This window comes from Cygnus olor, chromosome 3 (assembly GCF_009769625.2).
Source record: "Cygnus olor isolate bCygOlo1 chromosome 3, bCygOlo1.pri.v2, whole genome shotgun sequence".
NCBI lineage: Eukaryota > Metazoa > Chordata > Aves > Anseriformes > Anatidae > Cygnus > Cygnus olor.
The window spans coordinates 115,799,991-115,816,653 of record NC_049171.1 but is presented as its reverse complement, the minus strand read 5'-3'; the positions used below and the strand labels follow the sequence as shown (position 1 = coordinate 115,816,653).

At 40.7% G+C, this 16,663-nt stretch overlaps 1 protein-coding gene and 1 long non-coding RNA gene across 10 annotated transcripts in view; one reads left to right on the top strand and one right to left on the bottom strand.

Annotated features, from left to right (window-relative positions):
- HAO1 (hydroxyacid oxidase 1) overlaps positions 1 to 13,073 on the bottom strand; it is a 41,778-nt gene extending 28,705 nt beyond the window's left edge. The window contains exons 1-2 of one of the 4 annotated variants that reach the window (XM_040551672.1): positions 12,937 to 13,073; positions 4,134 to 4,285 (exon numbers count right to left, since the gene is read on the bottom strand). In XM_040551672.1, the coding sequence (XP_040407606.1) occupies positions 4,134 to 4,285; positions 12,937 to 13,073 (289 nt within the window). Of the gene's footprint in view, positions 1 to 4,133; positions 4,286 to 5,187; positions 6,470 to 12,936 lie in introns of those variants that run through there. The other 3 variants (XM_040551670.1, XM_040551669.1, XM_040551671.1) reach the window with 3 other exon arrangements.
- Positions 1 to 16,663, top strand: part of LOC121067319 — a 66,038-nt gene that overhangs the window by 28,705 nt on the left and 20,670 nt on the right. For 2 of the 6 annotated variants that reach the window (XR_005818231.1, XR_005818233.1), the window contains 2 exons: positions 2,219 to 2,338; positions 3,929 to 4,379. This is a non-coding gene — a long non-coding RNA (uncharacterized LOC121067319). The other 4 variants (XR_005818234.1, XR_005818232.1, XR_005818236.1 and 1 more) reach the window with 4 other exon arrangements.

The following is a 16,663-nucleotide window of genomic DNA, read 5'->3' as shown; positions in this document are numbered from 1 at the left end:
ATATTCCAATGGACAAATGGGAAAAAATAGGAAAAATTCTGCTGAAAAGTGTTTAGAGAACAGCCCTTTGCTCTTTAATGGTGGTTAAGATTATTCATTGAATTTGGCAAATATTTTTTAAAGAAGCTGAAATTGGAGTGGGAAGGACAAGAAAAATTCACCAAAGTCAAAATGTCACGCATTGATATTTTCAAAATGGAAATGTTTTCTTCTGAGCTAACACTTTTGTTTCAAAAGTGAGCTATGGTTAAAAGCATTAGCGAGTAGGAAAGTGAAATAAAACATTGCCTTTTGGATCAAATTAAACATTTCAGTTAATCCAAAACAATTTTCCTCCCAATTTTTCAGTTTCTACTGAAAAGGAAAATCCTGTATTTGGAAAATTGCCACAGATGAACTACAACAAAAATACTAGGGAATATACTTGAAGCAAGCCCTGAAAAAAAAAAAAAAAAAAAAGGAATAACTTCTGCCAAGGTCCATGAAATTGTTTAAAGTATGAGAAAGCACTTAATAAGGAAGGACTCCATGTCCTTTTAGATATGTCAAAGAAAACTGACGAGCAAACTTATTGCAGCCTGTATGGACTATATATATATATAAAGTCTAGCTAACAATTATAACAAAATCCAACCTCTGGAATTTGAAGCTATACAAGTTTTGACCGTAATTACAGCTTATACTGTTCAGAGTGGAGTTAACTTTTGGAGTAACTTACAAACATTGTGTTCAATTGCCTACCGTCAGGAAATTTTAATATCACAATTCAACTTTTTTTCCCCAAAAATAACCTTTACTAATGAAACCGAATTGTTGATGAAGGTGTGTTTAAGGCAAGTGGCCAGACTTTGACCTATTTTAAGTCAGACACATGCTCCTTTACACCAGTGTGGTCATTTGTGGAGGAGCCTCCCTCAAGGAGAAACAGCAACTCCCCAAAACACAACTCCTGCCTGAAGCAAGGGATCTGCAAAGGAAGTTTTACCTAATGAGAGACAGCATGATATCGATGCCCTTCTCCCCAGAGAGGACATTTATGCAGCAGCCTGCAGGCAAACACGCTGGAAGAGCAGAGCAGATCAAAGCACAATGCTGTTGCTTAAGGGAAGTCAGTGGTAGGACTAGACATTGCTGATGAAATACAAAAACAGGGAAAAAAAAGTTGCTATTTCTACCTGCACCACCCTGTTCTGTAGGTGAAGATGACGCGAATCCAAGATCATCTCCTGAGGTTCAATCCCAACCCGGCAGCTACATTTCTTATGGCACCTGCCCAGGCACACGCACACACGTGCACTGTGGGCGCTCGTCTGGGCAGCTGCTGTGCCCCCCAGTGAGAGTCCGTATGCATAATGTCTGGTCCTACAGCTGCTCAAGCCAGGAGGGGACAAGGCTCAGACCACGCTGTGCTTTGGAAGGGCTGTCACAAGAGCTGCATGCATTGTTTCCTATACACCTGAGGTGTATATTCAAGCTTACAAGTACATAGTGCTTTCAAAAAAGCCACGAGACTATGGATCAGACTTTCTTGACTTGCATAAACCAGTGCAGCTGAAACAAAAGTGGATTTAAAGCAACCAACAGCCTGGCCACTTGTATTTCTGAGGTATCACTAAGTTTAAGAGAAGTTGGATGCAACAAAATCCTTGATCCCAAATGTCCCAAATTTAAGGGAAGCTTTAAGCCAAACGTGTACTTTACAGCTAATCCCTGTCATCTTATAAGGTCAAACCAAAAGCTTGGCATTGAATGCCCTGCTCCACCTCTAACAGAGCACAAAACTGAGGACTTTTTTCTACAACATATGCTAATGCAACACAGAGGGTGTGATTTTAATTACACTGTCCTTAAAGTGATGAAAAATTTATCAACTCCCGAGGACTTGTTTATTTGACCACATATTCAGACCATTGCCAGTACACTAAGCTCTCCCCTAGCTTGAAAATCCAGGAATATTAAATGCAATAATCATGTTACAGTTTGAAACTAAGTGCAAAAGAGTCAGGAAATTCCAAAATTAAGTTATCTACCACAACCATAACTCAGTCCTAGTAGTTAGCCTTATTTTATCACTCAACTCTATATGCAGTTATAGATTTATGACTTAAAATGTGGCCAGGCCATAGTATTGGTGGGTATTTTTGTTAAGAAAAATCTTGGGTTTTGTGTATTTCTAATCTCACTCTTAACATTGCATTAATGTGTTTGCACTTCACAGTATTATGCTTCAGAGTTTCCTCCCAGCATAACCTGGGCCAGAAATAATTCACAAGCATTGCCAAAGGGCAGGACAGCACTAATGCAGCTGACAGGACGCTGCTTCTCCAACTAGTTTAAGGTCTTCGAGCTCCATCGTGTGGAACATGCCTGCACATACAATACGCATACTATCTGGCTTCTTAATAGATCTCTTAGCAAAAAAAAAGGCATCCCCAAATATACTATAAATTAAAATAAGCCTCCTTTGACAGAAAGGACAACTCAGATTGCTCCTTGTTGAGGAGCAAAGTCTAAACCTTACAACAAGGCTGTGTTTGCTGAAGGCTTTGGATGACAATACTGAAGTGTTGCAGCTCATCACAGTGAACCTCCCAGCAATGCTACATTTTAACAAGAATCAAGACCAGCAGTCACTGCAGGCCATATAATCAGACTCACTTCACACTAGCATTTGCTGCATTGGTCATGGAATTGCTGTTAAATAGCTCATCTATGCACAGGACTACTTCTGTTTTGTAACTGTTTCCGTTCTACCAGCATTGGAGCATTAAAATGCACACCCCGATGCTTTTTGTATGCAGCAGACACACCATGTGGCCTCTTCTGAGATTGTCTCATTCTGCAGCTTGGGTTAAGGAGTGAGAAATTTTCACATCTGAATTCTGTTTAATACCCCATTTCTCACACAGGCTGCAGGCTCAACATCAGCAACCTCTTTGTGTATCATCTAGCTTGGAGGGGCCCTTGTTTTGCTAGCTCCCTGGGATGTCCTAAAGAAAATGCCATGTTTGAAGCAAAAAGTCTTGAGATAGGCAAGGGCTTCTGAATTTTTAGAGGCAAAGACATGGATGACCACTGGTGTTCATAAACAGTCTTGTGAAAGGAAGCATATCTTGTCATGAAAATATATACACATTTACATTTATAGAATGTATAAATATACAGATGTTTTCATTTTTTAGTTTGATGACAAATGATTTTAAGGATTCCTGCAGGCCTGTGAAACATCCATAGTTTGGAGAAAGCAAGTCACTCACACCATAACAGATACTCTGGTGGAGTGGGCAAGGAGGACACCAAGGGGAGATTTCTGGCACCAGGTGACCCTTCAGCCAAGCAAAAAGTATCCAAAGCTTGCAAATTCAAGCCAGAAACAGGCAGCTTTTATTTATCTATTTATTTGCCATTTGTTTAAAAAAAACAAAAGTGATTTTTCTACCAATTCATTCCCAAAACAAGACCAAATGGCTTTCCTAAAAAGGTGCTGCCAAAGTAGTACAAAAACAATCTGCCAGCAGTTGCAGGACTAACATAATGTAGTCATATTATTTAAGTACTGTAGTCTCTCATAGCCCTAAAAAGATAGGGATGTATTTGTATTACAGAAGATCACAAAAACATTTCTGCCAGTATCCAGAAAGACACAATCTTTAACAGAAAACAGTTACAACAGACAGAGAGCTGAAAAGACAACTCCTGGAGCCATCACATAGCTCCAGCTCACCCACAGAGGGACATCAAATGCTCTCCTTGGCCTCTTCCAGTTGGGTCACACAACCTGCTGCATTTCATGTCTCCCGTGTCTAGTTCTCCACATTAATCTGTATTTGTAGTCTGTATTTGTTGTAACATGGACTAAAGCTAATAGTAATTTTTTCCCCTCCATTTTCACCTTTGAAGATTAAGTACTACTATTCTGATATGTCAGATTGCAACCACTGTTGAAGATGTTTGGGCAAAGCCTGTGTGTGCCTTAAGTCTGAGATCCAGATCAAAGTCACCTTCTTTACTGATGTCCTGGGCATCTACCTTTTCCTTCTGAAGACACAGAAACAGGTGCCCACCTGCTCCCTTCCCACCATTTTTCTGTTTATTCAGAGATAAGAGGACTGCAGGGATGCTGCATGGTTTACCTCTAGCAGTAGCCATCTCTCCATCAGCGTGAGCCATGCGCTGCATAGCAGTTGCTCCAACGCAGACAGGCATGCTGATTTTCTGCCCTAAGACTGAAGTCGACAGGTCCATTACAGACACGTCCCTGAGCACCCGGGGGTACAGCTTCCATCTGACAAATAAATAGAATAAAATACCTGCATCACTGGAATTATAGTTCCTAATGTACAAGAGCAGATTTTCCTGTTGTCAGGAGAAAACTGGTGTAAAATGGAGGGGAGGATGCTGCAACAAGGCACCAGGTAGGGGATTGTTGGAACAGAACATTGTGTGACCTGGAGCTGTACAGAACCTGCAAAACATACAAAGCGAGGAAGAAGCAGGCAAGAAAGGACCAAAATCAATGGAGGGTGAAAGAGGCAAAGATCCTTTGAAAACTGTTGGCTGGTATCATTTGAAAGAAAAGATGGGAGCTGCAAAAGAACATTTAGTGAATCTCAGCTTCCCGGAAAACCTTGGGACAGAACTGGATGACAGAAGGTGTGCAGGAACAGAAGAAATTAGTCACCCCCTCAGCTCCCTCAGTTGTTTGCCTGATGGGCCAGGGAGCCAAAGGATACATGATTTTTGGATAAAACTAGCCTGGCTAGCATTCTCGCCCCTTCTTGTCCCTGTGCTCTGGGTCTCTGCATTGAGAAAAAAGAGCTGCCATACTTCTTCCAGTGGAAAACAGGTGAGCAGGACCACTGCCTTGGCTTTTCTCAGCTCAGAGGGGTGCGAACATTCTCTGCATTACGTCTTTGCTGGCACCTCTTGAGAGCCGCTAGGCCTGGAGAAGCCCCAACCCCAGCAGACACAGGCTGCTGTGCATCACACGCTTAGTTGAAAAGTAACTGCAGCCCCAGGAGCAGCCCATCATACCGCAAAGATTTGAGATTTCCAGGAAAAGACCAAATGCAGCCACTGTAATTTGGTACAGAAAAAGACCAAGTAGCACAATTACTTTCCCAAGAGACTAAATTACAATCTAGTCCTTGAATGACTTGACCCTGAATCTGCTCAACTGTTCCTGACCTTGCTTTGCTTCCAATGCATCCACCAGAAACCACACCAACCCAAGGCTTCATTCTCCTTGAACTGTACAATGGAAGCTGTAGAGAGAACTAAAACACACACAACACATCTGAATATGTGGTCAGGCTGGACATCACGTTTGGACACAAAAATTTATCTCCTCCTTCCTGCTCCCAAATGAGGGCACAACAGGCCAATGAACCCTGTCACAGGGTCAACTAGACACCGCTGGCAGTATCCAAACCTATGTTAATATGGCTGCATTCATGGGGGTACCTGTGAAAATGGACTTTTTCTCATCAACCACACAACGTCACAGTGCAGCCATTGTTAGCACAAGCCACAAGAGGGTGTGCATTAGCAGGTGCTGGCTCTCAGGGGTGTGCTCTGAGCAAGGTCCAAATGTTCTCTGCAAGCAGTAATTGGCTCTGCATCAATGTCTTACTAATGCATCCTTCTCTCTGAAAGACTGCACTTTTAGACGATTGCTATTGAATTTTAATTAAAGAAAATAATTAAAAGCTTAATCTCTAGTACTGCTGAACCTGACTACCTGCTCAGCACTAGAATGCCTGAGGGAGATGGATACTATTATTATTAGCATGAAGAGAGCAACCAGAGCCAGTTATCTTAAGATCGTGCTCTGACTCTGAGTAGCGGTCAGCTTGAGCTTGCATACTAAGCTGCAGGTTGGGGGTGGTTGGGAAGGGAGGAAGAAAGAAAGGAAAAGAAATAAAAAAGTCTTTTCATTTTATAGGAAGATCAATTTTAAATTTCCATACAAAGCCTGAGACATAGCCAGGATGAGATCCAAATTTCTTATGCCGTAAAGCACTGGGCCATGCTAGTTCTCCTGAAAGCACTCCCAAGGGAGGAGAAGGATGGTTATGATGCTTGGAAGAAGAGATGTAGTTGTGGGAGTCATCTGTATTATTCTATGCCAAGACACACACTGTAAGTATGTCTCCTCAGACTTGTTTTCATGCTTTTGTGGCAGATTGTTATTTGTTAGGGGAGGACAGGCTGAGGGTGGGACAAAGAAAACATGACTTTTTTCCCTTTCTTCCTAATCTTCATTCCAAAGGTTTTCTCCCAGCTCCAAGGCATCTTTTCCCAGCAAATACAAATTCATTAATAATCTTGCTCAATTTTACAGACTAACTCAAAAGCATAAGGATGTGAAATATCTTACGCTTTTCCAGCCACCTAGTTCTCAGCTGTCCCTGACCTGTAGGATTTTTTTACCTGGTGCAAACAACTGCAATTTCAAAGCACACATTTAAGTGTCAGTCCTGGAGAACAAGAATTTCTTTAGTTCTTCTAGCTCAGAAAAGAAGCAGAAAGAGCAAAAGTCTCCTATCGCCCCCCAACAGTGTATACAAGAAAAATGATGCTGTTATAAGCAGTGATAAATGTTCTCCTTCCCACTCACCTTTATGTACCATCAAATAACTCTGTCCACAAGCCTTTTGGGGCCATCAGATTTATTAGCGCCAGAATTTAAACATAATGTTTCTCCTGATTGCTTTTCTGGCTTCTCCTCTCCTTGCATCTTAGTAGGTCACCTGCTCTAGACCAGCATCGAATCAATACTCATAACTGAGCACTTACTGGGTCCCACAAACAACACCAAAGGGATCATCATCTTAGTATTATGCTCTTTACAAAAGCAGCAACAGGTTTTATCAAATGTGGATTTTTTCAGCTGCGAGTTTACCAGACAGCTGAAATTAGGTATTTTTTGGACAAGCCGTAGGGATATACCCTTAACAGCAGTAAGCAAAAACCAAGAGCATTATTTCCCAGTAACTAGAGCACGCATTTGTTAGACTGCCACACAAGACGTGCTTCCTGCAATTCTATGAGCAAAAGCATTTGCAAGATATTTTGTGAAGACCTTGTACATTTGTAATTTATCTTCTTGTCACCCACACCTTTTTAAGCGAAGCCCACACTTGCATACTATAATCACTAATTGTAAGTTGCTGCATCTTTTTTCCCAGCTGGTGGCTGGGAAGTGCTGCACTGGGGAAGGTAGTGAGCTCTCCCAGTTCAGACAACTTCAGCTGAAAGCTGTTTTGAAAGAAGGATGAAAGTGAAGGGGGATTAATGGGCTTTCCCTTTTCCCTCCTGGTTCAGAAATTTCAGAATGTAAATTATCCTGCAGTTGAGTAAGATAAAGAGGAGAGCACTCATTTTTCAGACTCTTTCAGCTTTGAAAAACTGCTGAAATTTTCAAAATGTAGCACATTTTTCAAGCAGCTGTTCTCATTTCTCTTCTGAATTCATACTAAATAATCCCTTCACACTGCATTGCTAGCAGTGTGCTTGGGAAAGGATGCAGTGTTCAGGCAAAGGCCCCATCCCAGCTCCAACCCTCTTTGATAACCTTAATCTCCCCTACAGCTTCTACTTCCCATCACAAGGGGCACGTACTATTGCTGCATAAGGCCAAGCAACAGCTGCTTTTACTTGAGGAAAATACATTTTCTCTACCAGGATGTCTCACAATCCACACAGCAATTCTTTTCAGAGCACGCTGAATCTGAGGTGAAAGACATTGCAGAAATGTAACCAACCTGTTATTACAAACATTCCTTTCTTTTCCTCTCCCTGCAACTTGACATGGTTGTTTGACCCCAATCACATTCTCAGCTTTAATTTAAATATCGGTCAAAAAAAGCATGTGCCCAATCATTTCAATGCCCTTAATACCTAGCTACAAGATGATGGTACATTTACAGAAAATATGCATCAGTGCTGTCACTGATAAACAAGCGCCTGGTACATGACAACAAAATGCATCATCTTCAAATGCCACTGGGAAGTCAGTGGCAAAACATGTCACAGCATATTATCAGAAATGTATTCCTAAACACACATACTTCTACCCTCATTAAAATGCTGAAAGAGGTGATTTCAGATTGATTTCCTGAGAGCCATCAAGCCAAAGGCATCCAAGCCTTGTCATAAAATCTATTCTTTATTCAGGCCTGTTGCTTTCTTGACAACTTGAGTGTGAATTTAATCACCAGACAGCACAGTGTTGGAAGGACACATGGTGTTTTGGGGTGGAGAAGAAATGCAAGGTGAATAAAGTCAAATGCCATAGGGAATAATGTATGCTCTGACACCCTAAATGACTGTCTCTGGCCTTAATGCCTCACTTATGCAAGTGCCATTTCCACTTCATTTGAAAACTGAATAAAAAATTATCTGGCCTTATCAGGAAAATGCTGATGTTGAAATGCAAGCACCAGTTCTTCAATCCAACGTCAAATCTCAGATAAACTGGAAGCTAGAGAAGAATGACTGTACCTAGTGTTGACTTCATCTTAAACTTTGGTCTTCTGGGGGCATTTTATACTCCAGTATCTAATTACAAGTCCAAACTACTTTAAGCTCCTGTGCTGTCAAAAAGGCCAGGCCATTTGATTTTATCAAATGGATATGAATTGTGCAGTTCCAAAAATTGCATAGGCCATTCCAAAGGTATTGCATTATTTATCAACACAGCCATTCATTTGCTAGATCACTCCTTAGTAATAATCTATTTCCATTGTAAATGCAACCATTAAGTTGCCAAAAAAATTAAGAGCTCACAAATTTGACTAATTTTTTTTTCAGATAGAAACTCTTCTATCATTGTCTCACCTAAACAATCTTGCACAATGCATCACAAAAATACTGGCTAAGAATTCATGCTTTTGGTTCAATTTCATGTTTTCTTCTTCTTTTCCATTTAAATACAAATTTTTATACAGATACCTATAAATATTTAAATACTGTAAACATCTTTAAACAGGCTGACCCCTGTGTCCTGAAACAGTATTTACTAAGCTTTTGACAGTAGAAATCAAAATGAGATTTCTCTGGTCATTGGAAGCAAAGCTTTATACTTCTTTCACAAAGTAATCTGACACTTTGTGATCTTTGTGAGTGTAAAGTCCATCTTTATATTTACCCATGATCTGCACTCAGGAGTAGGGAGATAACCAATAACATGCTCAAAGGCAAAGACTATGCAAGTCAGGGACTGAATCCAGAGTGAGTAGCAGCCCTGCATCCATAATGGTTAGACCATGCTTCTCTCAGAGAAGCATCATATTAAAAATGAAGATTTTCAAAGTCACTCGTGCTGAAGTTAGTCTTAAAATCTAAGATAACCTCAAGTCTTTATACCAAGTTTCACATCTCTAGATGTGCTGCAAGGAAGCCATTACACATGGCCTAAAATCATTAACCACAGCATCCCATATGCTAAGAAAACACAAATACACTGTCACATGGGGTCCCTCAGCAGCTACAAGTAGGGACCACTGTTGCTATTGAGATCCATCCCATGGAGCACCATGCTCCACATGCTTCCACAGAGGTCCAACATCCCATTAAAGAAGGGAGGGTTCAGGGTTCACCTTCACAGAGGGGAAGGACCATCTGGCAGATGACTTCAGTTATGTTACCCTTTCTTATAGGAAGAGCTGTGCCAGCGTTGCAGTTATCAGAAACCAGTGGACAGCATGTCTTACAACAGTGACTGGGTTTTGGACTCTGATCCCAGCTCTCCCACTTTTTTACTAGGTGGCCTTCAGCATGTCACTGCACTTGTCTGTGCTTGGGTCTATACAGAGAGAGAGGGGGGAAATGAAATGAAGGGAAGGTAACAAGCATAGTTTTGACTTCAATATTTCTGGCCCGTGCCATCTCTCTTTGGCTGTTGGTAAATTCTGTTTGATGATTTAATAGAGTAAATCCCATTTGTCAGTCATTTAGATTTTATTAACTGCCTTTTGGAAGACATTTAAATGGTCTAGAGCAACTGCTGGAATAGGATCATCTAATACTCAGGCAAACGAAGGGAGAGCAAAGACAGAAACACAGCTTCCATCTCCAGAACCACCCCCATTTGTAACTTCACTGCTGAGGAGGAGGAAGCCAGTACATGGGCATTTCAGTCACACCAAGATCTGGCAAATTTACATGCCCTCAGGCTGTTCAAGGCACTGCTAATTAATACCACCCTCAGTCACAGGCTCCCTGTGAGCTCTGCAGTTTTGAATGCCTAAAACCGGAGGCTGAAAATACAATGAAAGATTGCAGGAAAGAGGTGAATCCAACAGGTGACCAGGGTGATGCAAGGAGGCCTGTATGAGAGGAGTCTGCTCCTGCAGTGGGAAACAACTTCAGAGCAAAGCTGCTCTTATATCACCACTAACATCTAGCCCCACTAATACCAAAATGGCAAGTTGACATTCTCATTTTTTCTTAGCTGGTTTCCAAACAGATTAGATCCAACTACGATTCATGGTGTAACCATGATTAGCTCTAGTAGTCAGTAGTTAAAAAAAGCACACTACTATTATAGTTTATTACCTCTGATCACTTCTTCTGAATGTGATTTTCTTAACATTTTATTTTATTCTTATTAGGGTAAATAACCTGTATAAAGCATCTGGAAACATTCAACAAAAAAGCATTACTACACACTTTCTTGCTTCTATTTGCTCCTTGGAGCAGTCGTTTTATTTGTGTATGAACAGCACCAAGCACAAGAAGATTTCAGTCTATACTGGGGGCTTCTACATAGACATGGAAGGTCTGGAATAACCAGTCACAGAGTAGGTTAGTGGTTTTCTTCTGACACACTAAAGCTTTTCTATGCATGTCCCTAACATTAGGGCTGATTTTTGAAATGCCACCAAATGAATTACCAAGTTTTCTAGAATCTTAAGAAAGTTGCATGAGATTTCTAGTTGAATTCCTCACAGCCTGTGGAAAGGCAACAGGAGCAGTAACCAGGATTGCTGCTCTACAGCATTAATACTCTGCTCTGCCACAAGCTTTCTGTATATGTCTGTACAAATCACTTAATTCTGGATATACAAGAAGCTGCAGGCAACTATTTAACTCCAAATGTGCCTGAATTTAAAAAGACTTACACCTTCAAAACTGCTGCTCCCTTTTTAACTCATTCGGAAATCCAGAAGTGTTCCCACACAACCCTTTCCTTTGTCAATGTTTTTTCTTTGAAAAAACATTTTCATGTCCCAGGAGATTACAGACTGCAATAGGCTCAGAAAGAGATGAGAGCTCCATTGCAGCATCTCCTCAACTTCAGACACTGGGAACGCGTTAGCTTGGTGGCCCCTCTGCTCATTCCCCTGGTGCTGCTGGTTTCCTTTCAGGCACACAGCTCTGCCTGAGTGTGCAGGTCCCAACTCAGCAAGCTGCCTAAAAGTTAGCGCTGAAACTAGTACCTGTCCTTCCTCTAACCCTTAGCTTATATTTCATTTCAAAGGCATAAAGCAAACAATAGTTACCACCACTGTAAGGTGATTTGAAATCCAGCTAGTGGCAGGTGCTGTGAGATGAAGGTGAATTGAGTCATACCCCATAAGGACATGAGAATCCAGCCCAGTAAATTTCTCTACAGGCATGGAAACATCCACACCCCTTGAGATTAGACTGAGCTCACTCAATGACTCTTCATTAGTGTCAACTTTAAATTTCTACCCTAGTCTGATGTTAAAAGAAAAAAAATGTTGAGTGATCCTAACCTCTCCTACAATGCAGCTTGTAACATCTATCCAGGTTTGACATTTTTGTTTGAGCTCAAGGCAGAAACTATTAGCCATGCTGCCAGGATGTGTGACATTTGTGAAAGAAAATCAAAGTAGGGAGGGAGAAAAACTGAAGATAAATTGGGAAAAATAGTTACGGTTTGTTAGACACAGCAGGATTAAAGACAAAGCCTTAAGAGATTAGCAAAAGACAAGTGCAGGGGAGTTAGATGTCCACACCAAAAAAAGACAGTAACAGAAGGAAAGGGAAGTTAACACCTGCAAGTTTAAACAGTTTGACTGGGCTCAACCAGGATGAGGTGATCAGCCTGCTGGCTGCGTTCTCTCCTTTCTGCTCTGCTAGAGATGATGCTCTGGTAGCAGAGCTGCAGCACAGATTCAGGGAATGGGGAGCCAACATAACACAAAGTGATTTGACATGAGTTTTGACACTCCTCCACTGAATCTGACAGGAAATGTTGCTTTACTCTGTGCTGACCTTGCACTTCTGGGACAAAACGTTGAGTGATTTGAGGTATTGATGACAGGAGCCCAGAGCTATGGTCTGCAAGTCAAAACTGGTTTACAATAGTACCTATCATTTACAATATTTCATGGTGAAGTGCTGACCTTTTGTTGGAAATCTCCTGAACAGTCAGTCACACAGCAGCCACATAGTACTGAGCACTGGCTTTCAGAGCTTGCTCCAGAGCACACCGCTGGGATAGGCAGCTGCAATTTAGCAGTGTTGCACAGACTTACCAGGGAAGGCCACAAAAGTAACTCAGTTTAGGATGTACAGTTGTGTTAAAACTGACTTGGGACCTAAAAAGTACAATAACACAAGAATGCGTTGCCTGTATTATAGCTTAAAATGTAGAAACTACACTTTCATCAGCTTATGAAATATTTGTTACACCTGGAAAGTTTGTTTCCTGAAACAAAAGAAACAAAATGTGGGTAAAGTTAAATCATGCTAGTGAATTTTTGGTACTGCTTTTTGATAGAAAATGTTAGGTAAAGGAAAAGAAAGGGGAGAGACAGATGTTCTGAAAAGGAATTTTGAGTCATTTGGCTAAAAATAAAGAAGTTTCAGAAAAAGTAAGTTTTGTTGACACAAAGAATATTGCACCACATCTACTAATAACACAGAACTTACGCACTCTACAACCTGAAATTATCCTCCTACCTTGAGAATGCTGCCACATTATCTGCTAATGTTTCCTGGTCATCCGCTCCAGATCGGTAATAATCATACACTGATTTGGGGAGAAATTTTTTAGCATAATCTTCAAAATCCGAAATACAAACTGGCTTTCCAGACATGTTTGCAGATCTCACAGGATAACTTTATTCCTACTTTCCACTCTTTTAAACTTTGTATTTCTGTCTGTAAATCATTAATGTGAGATCTCATCAAGATTTGACTTGCTTATCTATGCACAAAAAATATACACCAACTTCTTGTGTCATATTGGACTTCAGCACCACATTTTATTTCATGTGGTGGAGGTGAACCTAGAACGTAATGGAAAAAGACTTAAAACTCCAGTAACAGGCAAGTACCATCTCTCGTATATAACTATCGTCAAAAATATCCAGGAGACTGAAAAAAGATACCATTTATGTTCAAAAAGCAAAATTCTGATTTAGTTGATTTATAAAAGCAGGTCTGAGCCTGGACTGGCATTTAGAACAACAGTTAACACAAGCATGTTTCCAGTTATTTCCATTAAAACTCCAGATTTTGAGCCAAGTTGCATAAACGCAGCTGTCACCCAGCTAGGGCATTTAATATACCCTCAGGCAAGTAATTCCTGTTTTTCAGGGTAATTCCACCTCCACAACCCAGAGAGCTCTATTCTTAGAATGCTATCAAGTCATGTGCAGTCACCAGCTTCAAATAAAATTGGTTTACTAGAGATGATACTCATCCAAAATATAACATTAAGATTTCTTGATTTAATTTTCATTTAGGATTTAACAAATACCACATATATACTTTGTTTGCAACAGGTATACAGTATTTGTTTGATAAGGAAAACTTGCAGTTATATCATGTGTATATAAAACTCAGTTTTCCTGCTGCACACTTGTATTATTAACAATTATTTTTAAAAATAAAAAAACAGGTTTGGGGGAGAATACAGAAATTGGTCCCTTTTTTGGAAATACTCTCTAAAGCACAGTATAAAACACGGCAGAACTTTGCAACAAGCACAGGAACAAAGCAGCATGCACTGCGGTCACCAAAGCCCAGCACACACCTCTGTTTCTGTCTACGGTGCAAGCAAACCAGAGAACCTGTTGTTTGCTTACTGTCAGTTATTTGTGAGGAATCTCGTGATGAACAAACATGAAGAAATGCAATGCAACAGAAGTACATACGTGCCTTACTTCTTTCAAAAATTTGGGACTTTAAGTTATTTGGCGTTATCTAAATTCATCAGCATTGATGAAGAAATCGAGTTAAATATAGATATACCTCTGTTAAAACCACAGCCATCATCCTTGCTGTTGGTTTATAAATAACAACTAGAAACATAATATTCTGCAAAGAGTGAGAAGAGTACTTAAGATTCAAAGGAGATTGTCAAGCATCTGTGGAGGAGTATTTCAGGGACTGGAGCAGGAAGGATGGTGCCAACTGTAAGGTCAGTTTCAGAAATCATCTTAAGAGAACGATGGCACTGAAGAGATTTGCAGCTAGAAATAGCTGCTTTCCCAGATGAGAGCATCTTAGCTTAAAACATATGGGGCCCCTTAGGGGGTTCATTTTTATAGCTGGTCAGAATATTCATGGGAGAAATTACTGGAAATGATTATCAATATACAATTCCACCATCGGGTATTTATAATTGCATATAATTTAAATGCAAACTGGCTTACATTGACATTTCTCTGTGCTCCCAGCACAAAACAGGGGATATATCTGCTTACATTTATTCAGTTTGCATCACATATGCTCTAGGATAAATGGCTGTTTTTAGCATGAGAAAGTAAGCATTGCGTGATAGCTAAACATTTTAACGTGTGCAACTGAATTCAACATTAATGAATGCAACATGTTGGAAATTTGCACAAAATTGCTGAAGGTAACTACACTGTTTCATTGCTGATCTTTCCCCCTACTTTTACATCTATATGCACTTAAAAAAAAGAGTTAAGCTCTTCATAGCACTTCCCACATTAACCTTTCACTCTCCATTTATGTTCATTTATCATATTCACATGATACCAGCCTGTCTTTACTGGTCATTTTTTGCCACTTGTACTAAAAGTTCTCCTCCCCTCCCCATCACTAAATTGCTCACATGCAACCCTTTATAGGTCCCCCAAGAAAATGCCAAACGTGCCAAAGCACAGTGACTTCTTCTTGTAGCCCAGGCAACACGCCCTGGGAAGTTACAGCCCTTGGAAGTTACAGCCCTCGGAAGCCCACCAGGAGCTGGAGCTGCTTCTACTCCGGACAACCCTTACCACCACTGGCCAGTTTATGAACTGAGGCATGGAGGAAACTGCCAGTATCAGCACAAAGGAAGCAAAACTAAGCAAAAAAGTTTAATCTGTAGCTAAACTACAATCGTGTATCCTCTTACTGGTAGCATGAGTGTAGTCCCTAGGAGGGCACAGCAAATGTCTCCCCAGCACATCTGACAGCGACACACAGACCAGCTCTAACACAGCTTCTTTCCAATAATTGGATCCTTATTTTAATGAATCTATCTGGCTGCTCCCTCTCTGGATGAGGGACATCCTGTCTGTTTAACGAGACATCAGCTGTCTTAACTTTAACCTTGGAGCAAAAGGATAGCATCTTATTTAACAGCAAGGAGTTTGCTCAGGTAACCAAGGCAAATCTCACTGGTAAAAGTCAATGTGCAATTGACATGTTCAGATGTGATTATGGCAGAGGGGAAAAAAAGTGTACCAGTAACACCCTCTCTCGTATCAGCTGTTTCTCAGTTGTTCCTTGAGCTGGTCACTAGTGAATTGCCAATGGAAAACAGCATCACATAAGTGAAGCTCAGCTGTACCAGGCTCTGCAAAGGAACCTTTTTGCACTTAAGTTAAAAAAGGGATATCACAAATTCAGGATGAAAAACCCACAGAGGGCTGCAAATTACTTTCTGAGCTGGAAGTTGTATCTCTGTGATTCAATCAGAAGCCAAAAAAAAAGTGTTCTAAGAAATATCATTACACACTTGTCCTTACATGTTATTTGCCAGAGAGAGGAAAAGAACTACATAGAATTTTAGCCTGAATCACCATGTTCCTACTGCAGGATCAGAGAAACATCAGTTATCTCTTGTGAAGCAGCAAAAACTCCATAGGTGAGGAATGAGTCAACTGGGATTTTCTCACTTGAGTTAACTGAAGTAAAGATTAACTGGAAAAGTTAACTCCAGTATGTAATTAAAATATTTCGATGTCTCGGAGATTACTACAGTGTTTCTCAAGAGTGCTGTGGAAAGCTGTTTTATCAAGTAACTTTTTACATAGGTAAATGGCTGTGTTTTAACTTCCAAATTCTCCATGGACATTCCTGAAGTTCTGCAAATAAAGTCAGAAAACACACCTTTATAATTGCGAACGCTAAAGTGAAGTGTTTTCAGTGAGTATCTCGTCAATCAGAGCTGAACCAATCGATTTTGACCCCTCCAAGTCAGAAGAATCAACAGGAAGTATTTTTCTTCGGCCATCTGACTTCAGCATGAGACTGAGCCAAAGACAATGGCTTCGTTGTATGAATGAAGACCATTTTTTCACCCAGGAACAGCAAGTAGGTGGCCCTAACAAGCTCCCAGGAACATCTGTTTTGGGAAGTCAGTTGGGAAGTCTGGGGACTGCCAGGGTGCAGGGAGGCTGGAGCATCAAGCAGAGGAACAGTTATCCTAGGAGGACCCACATAACTG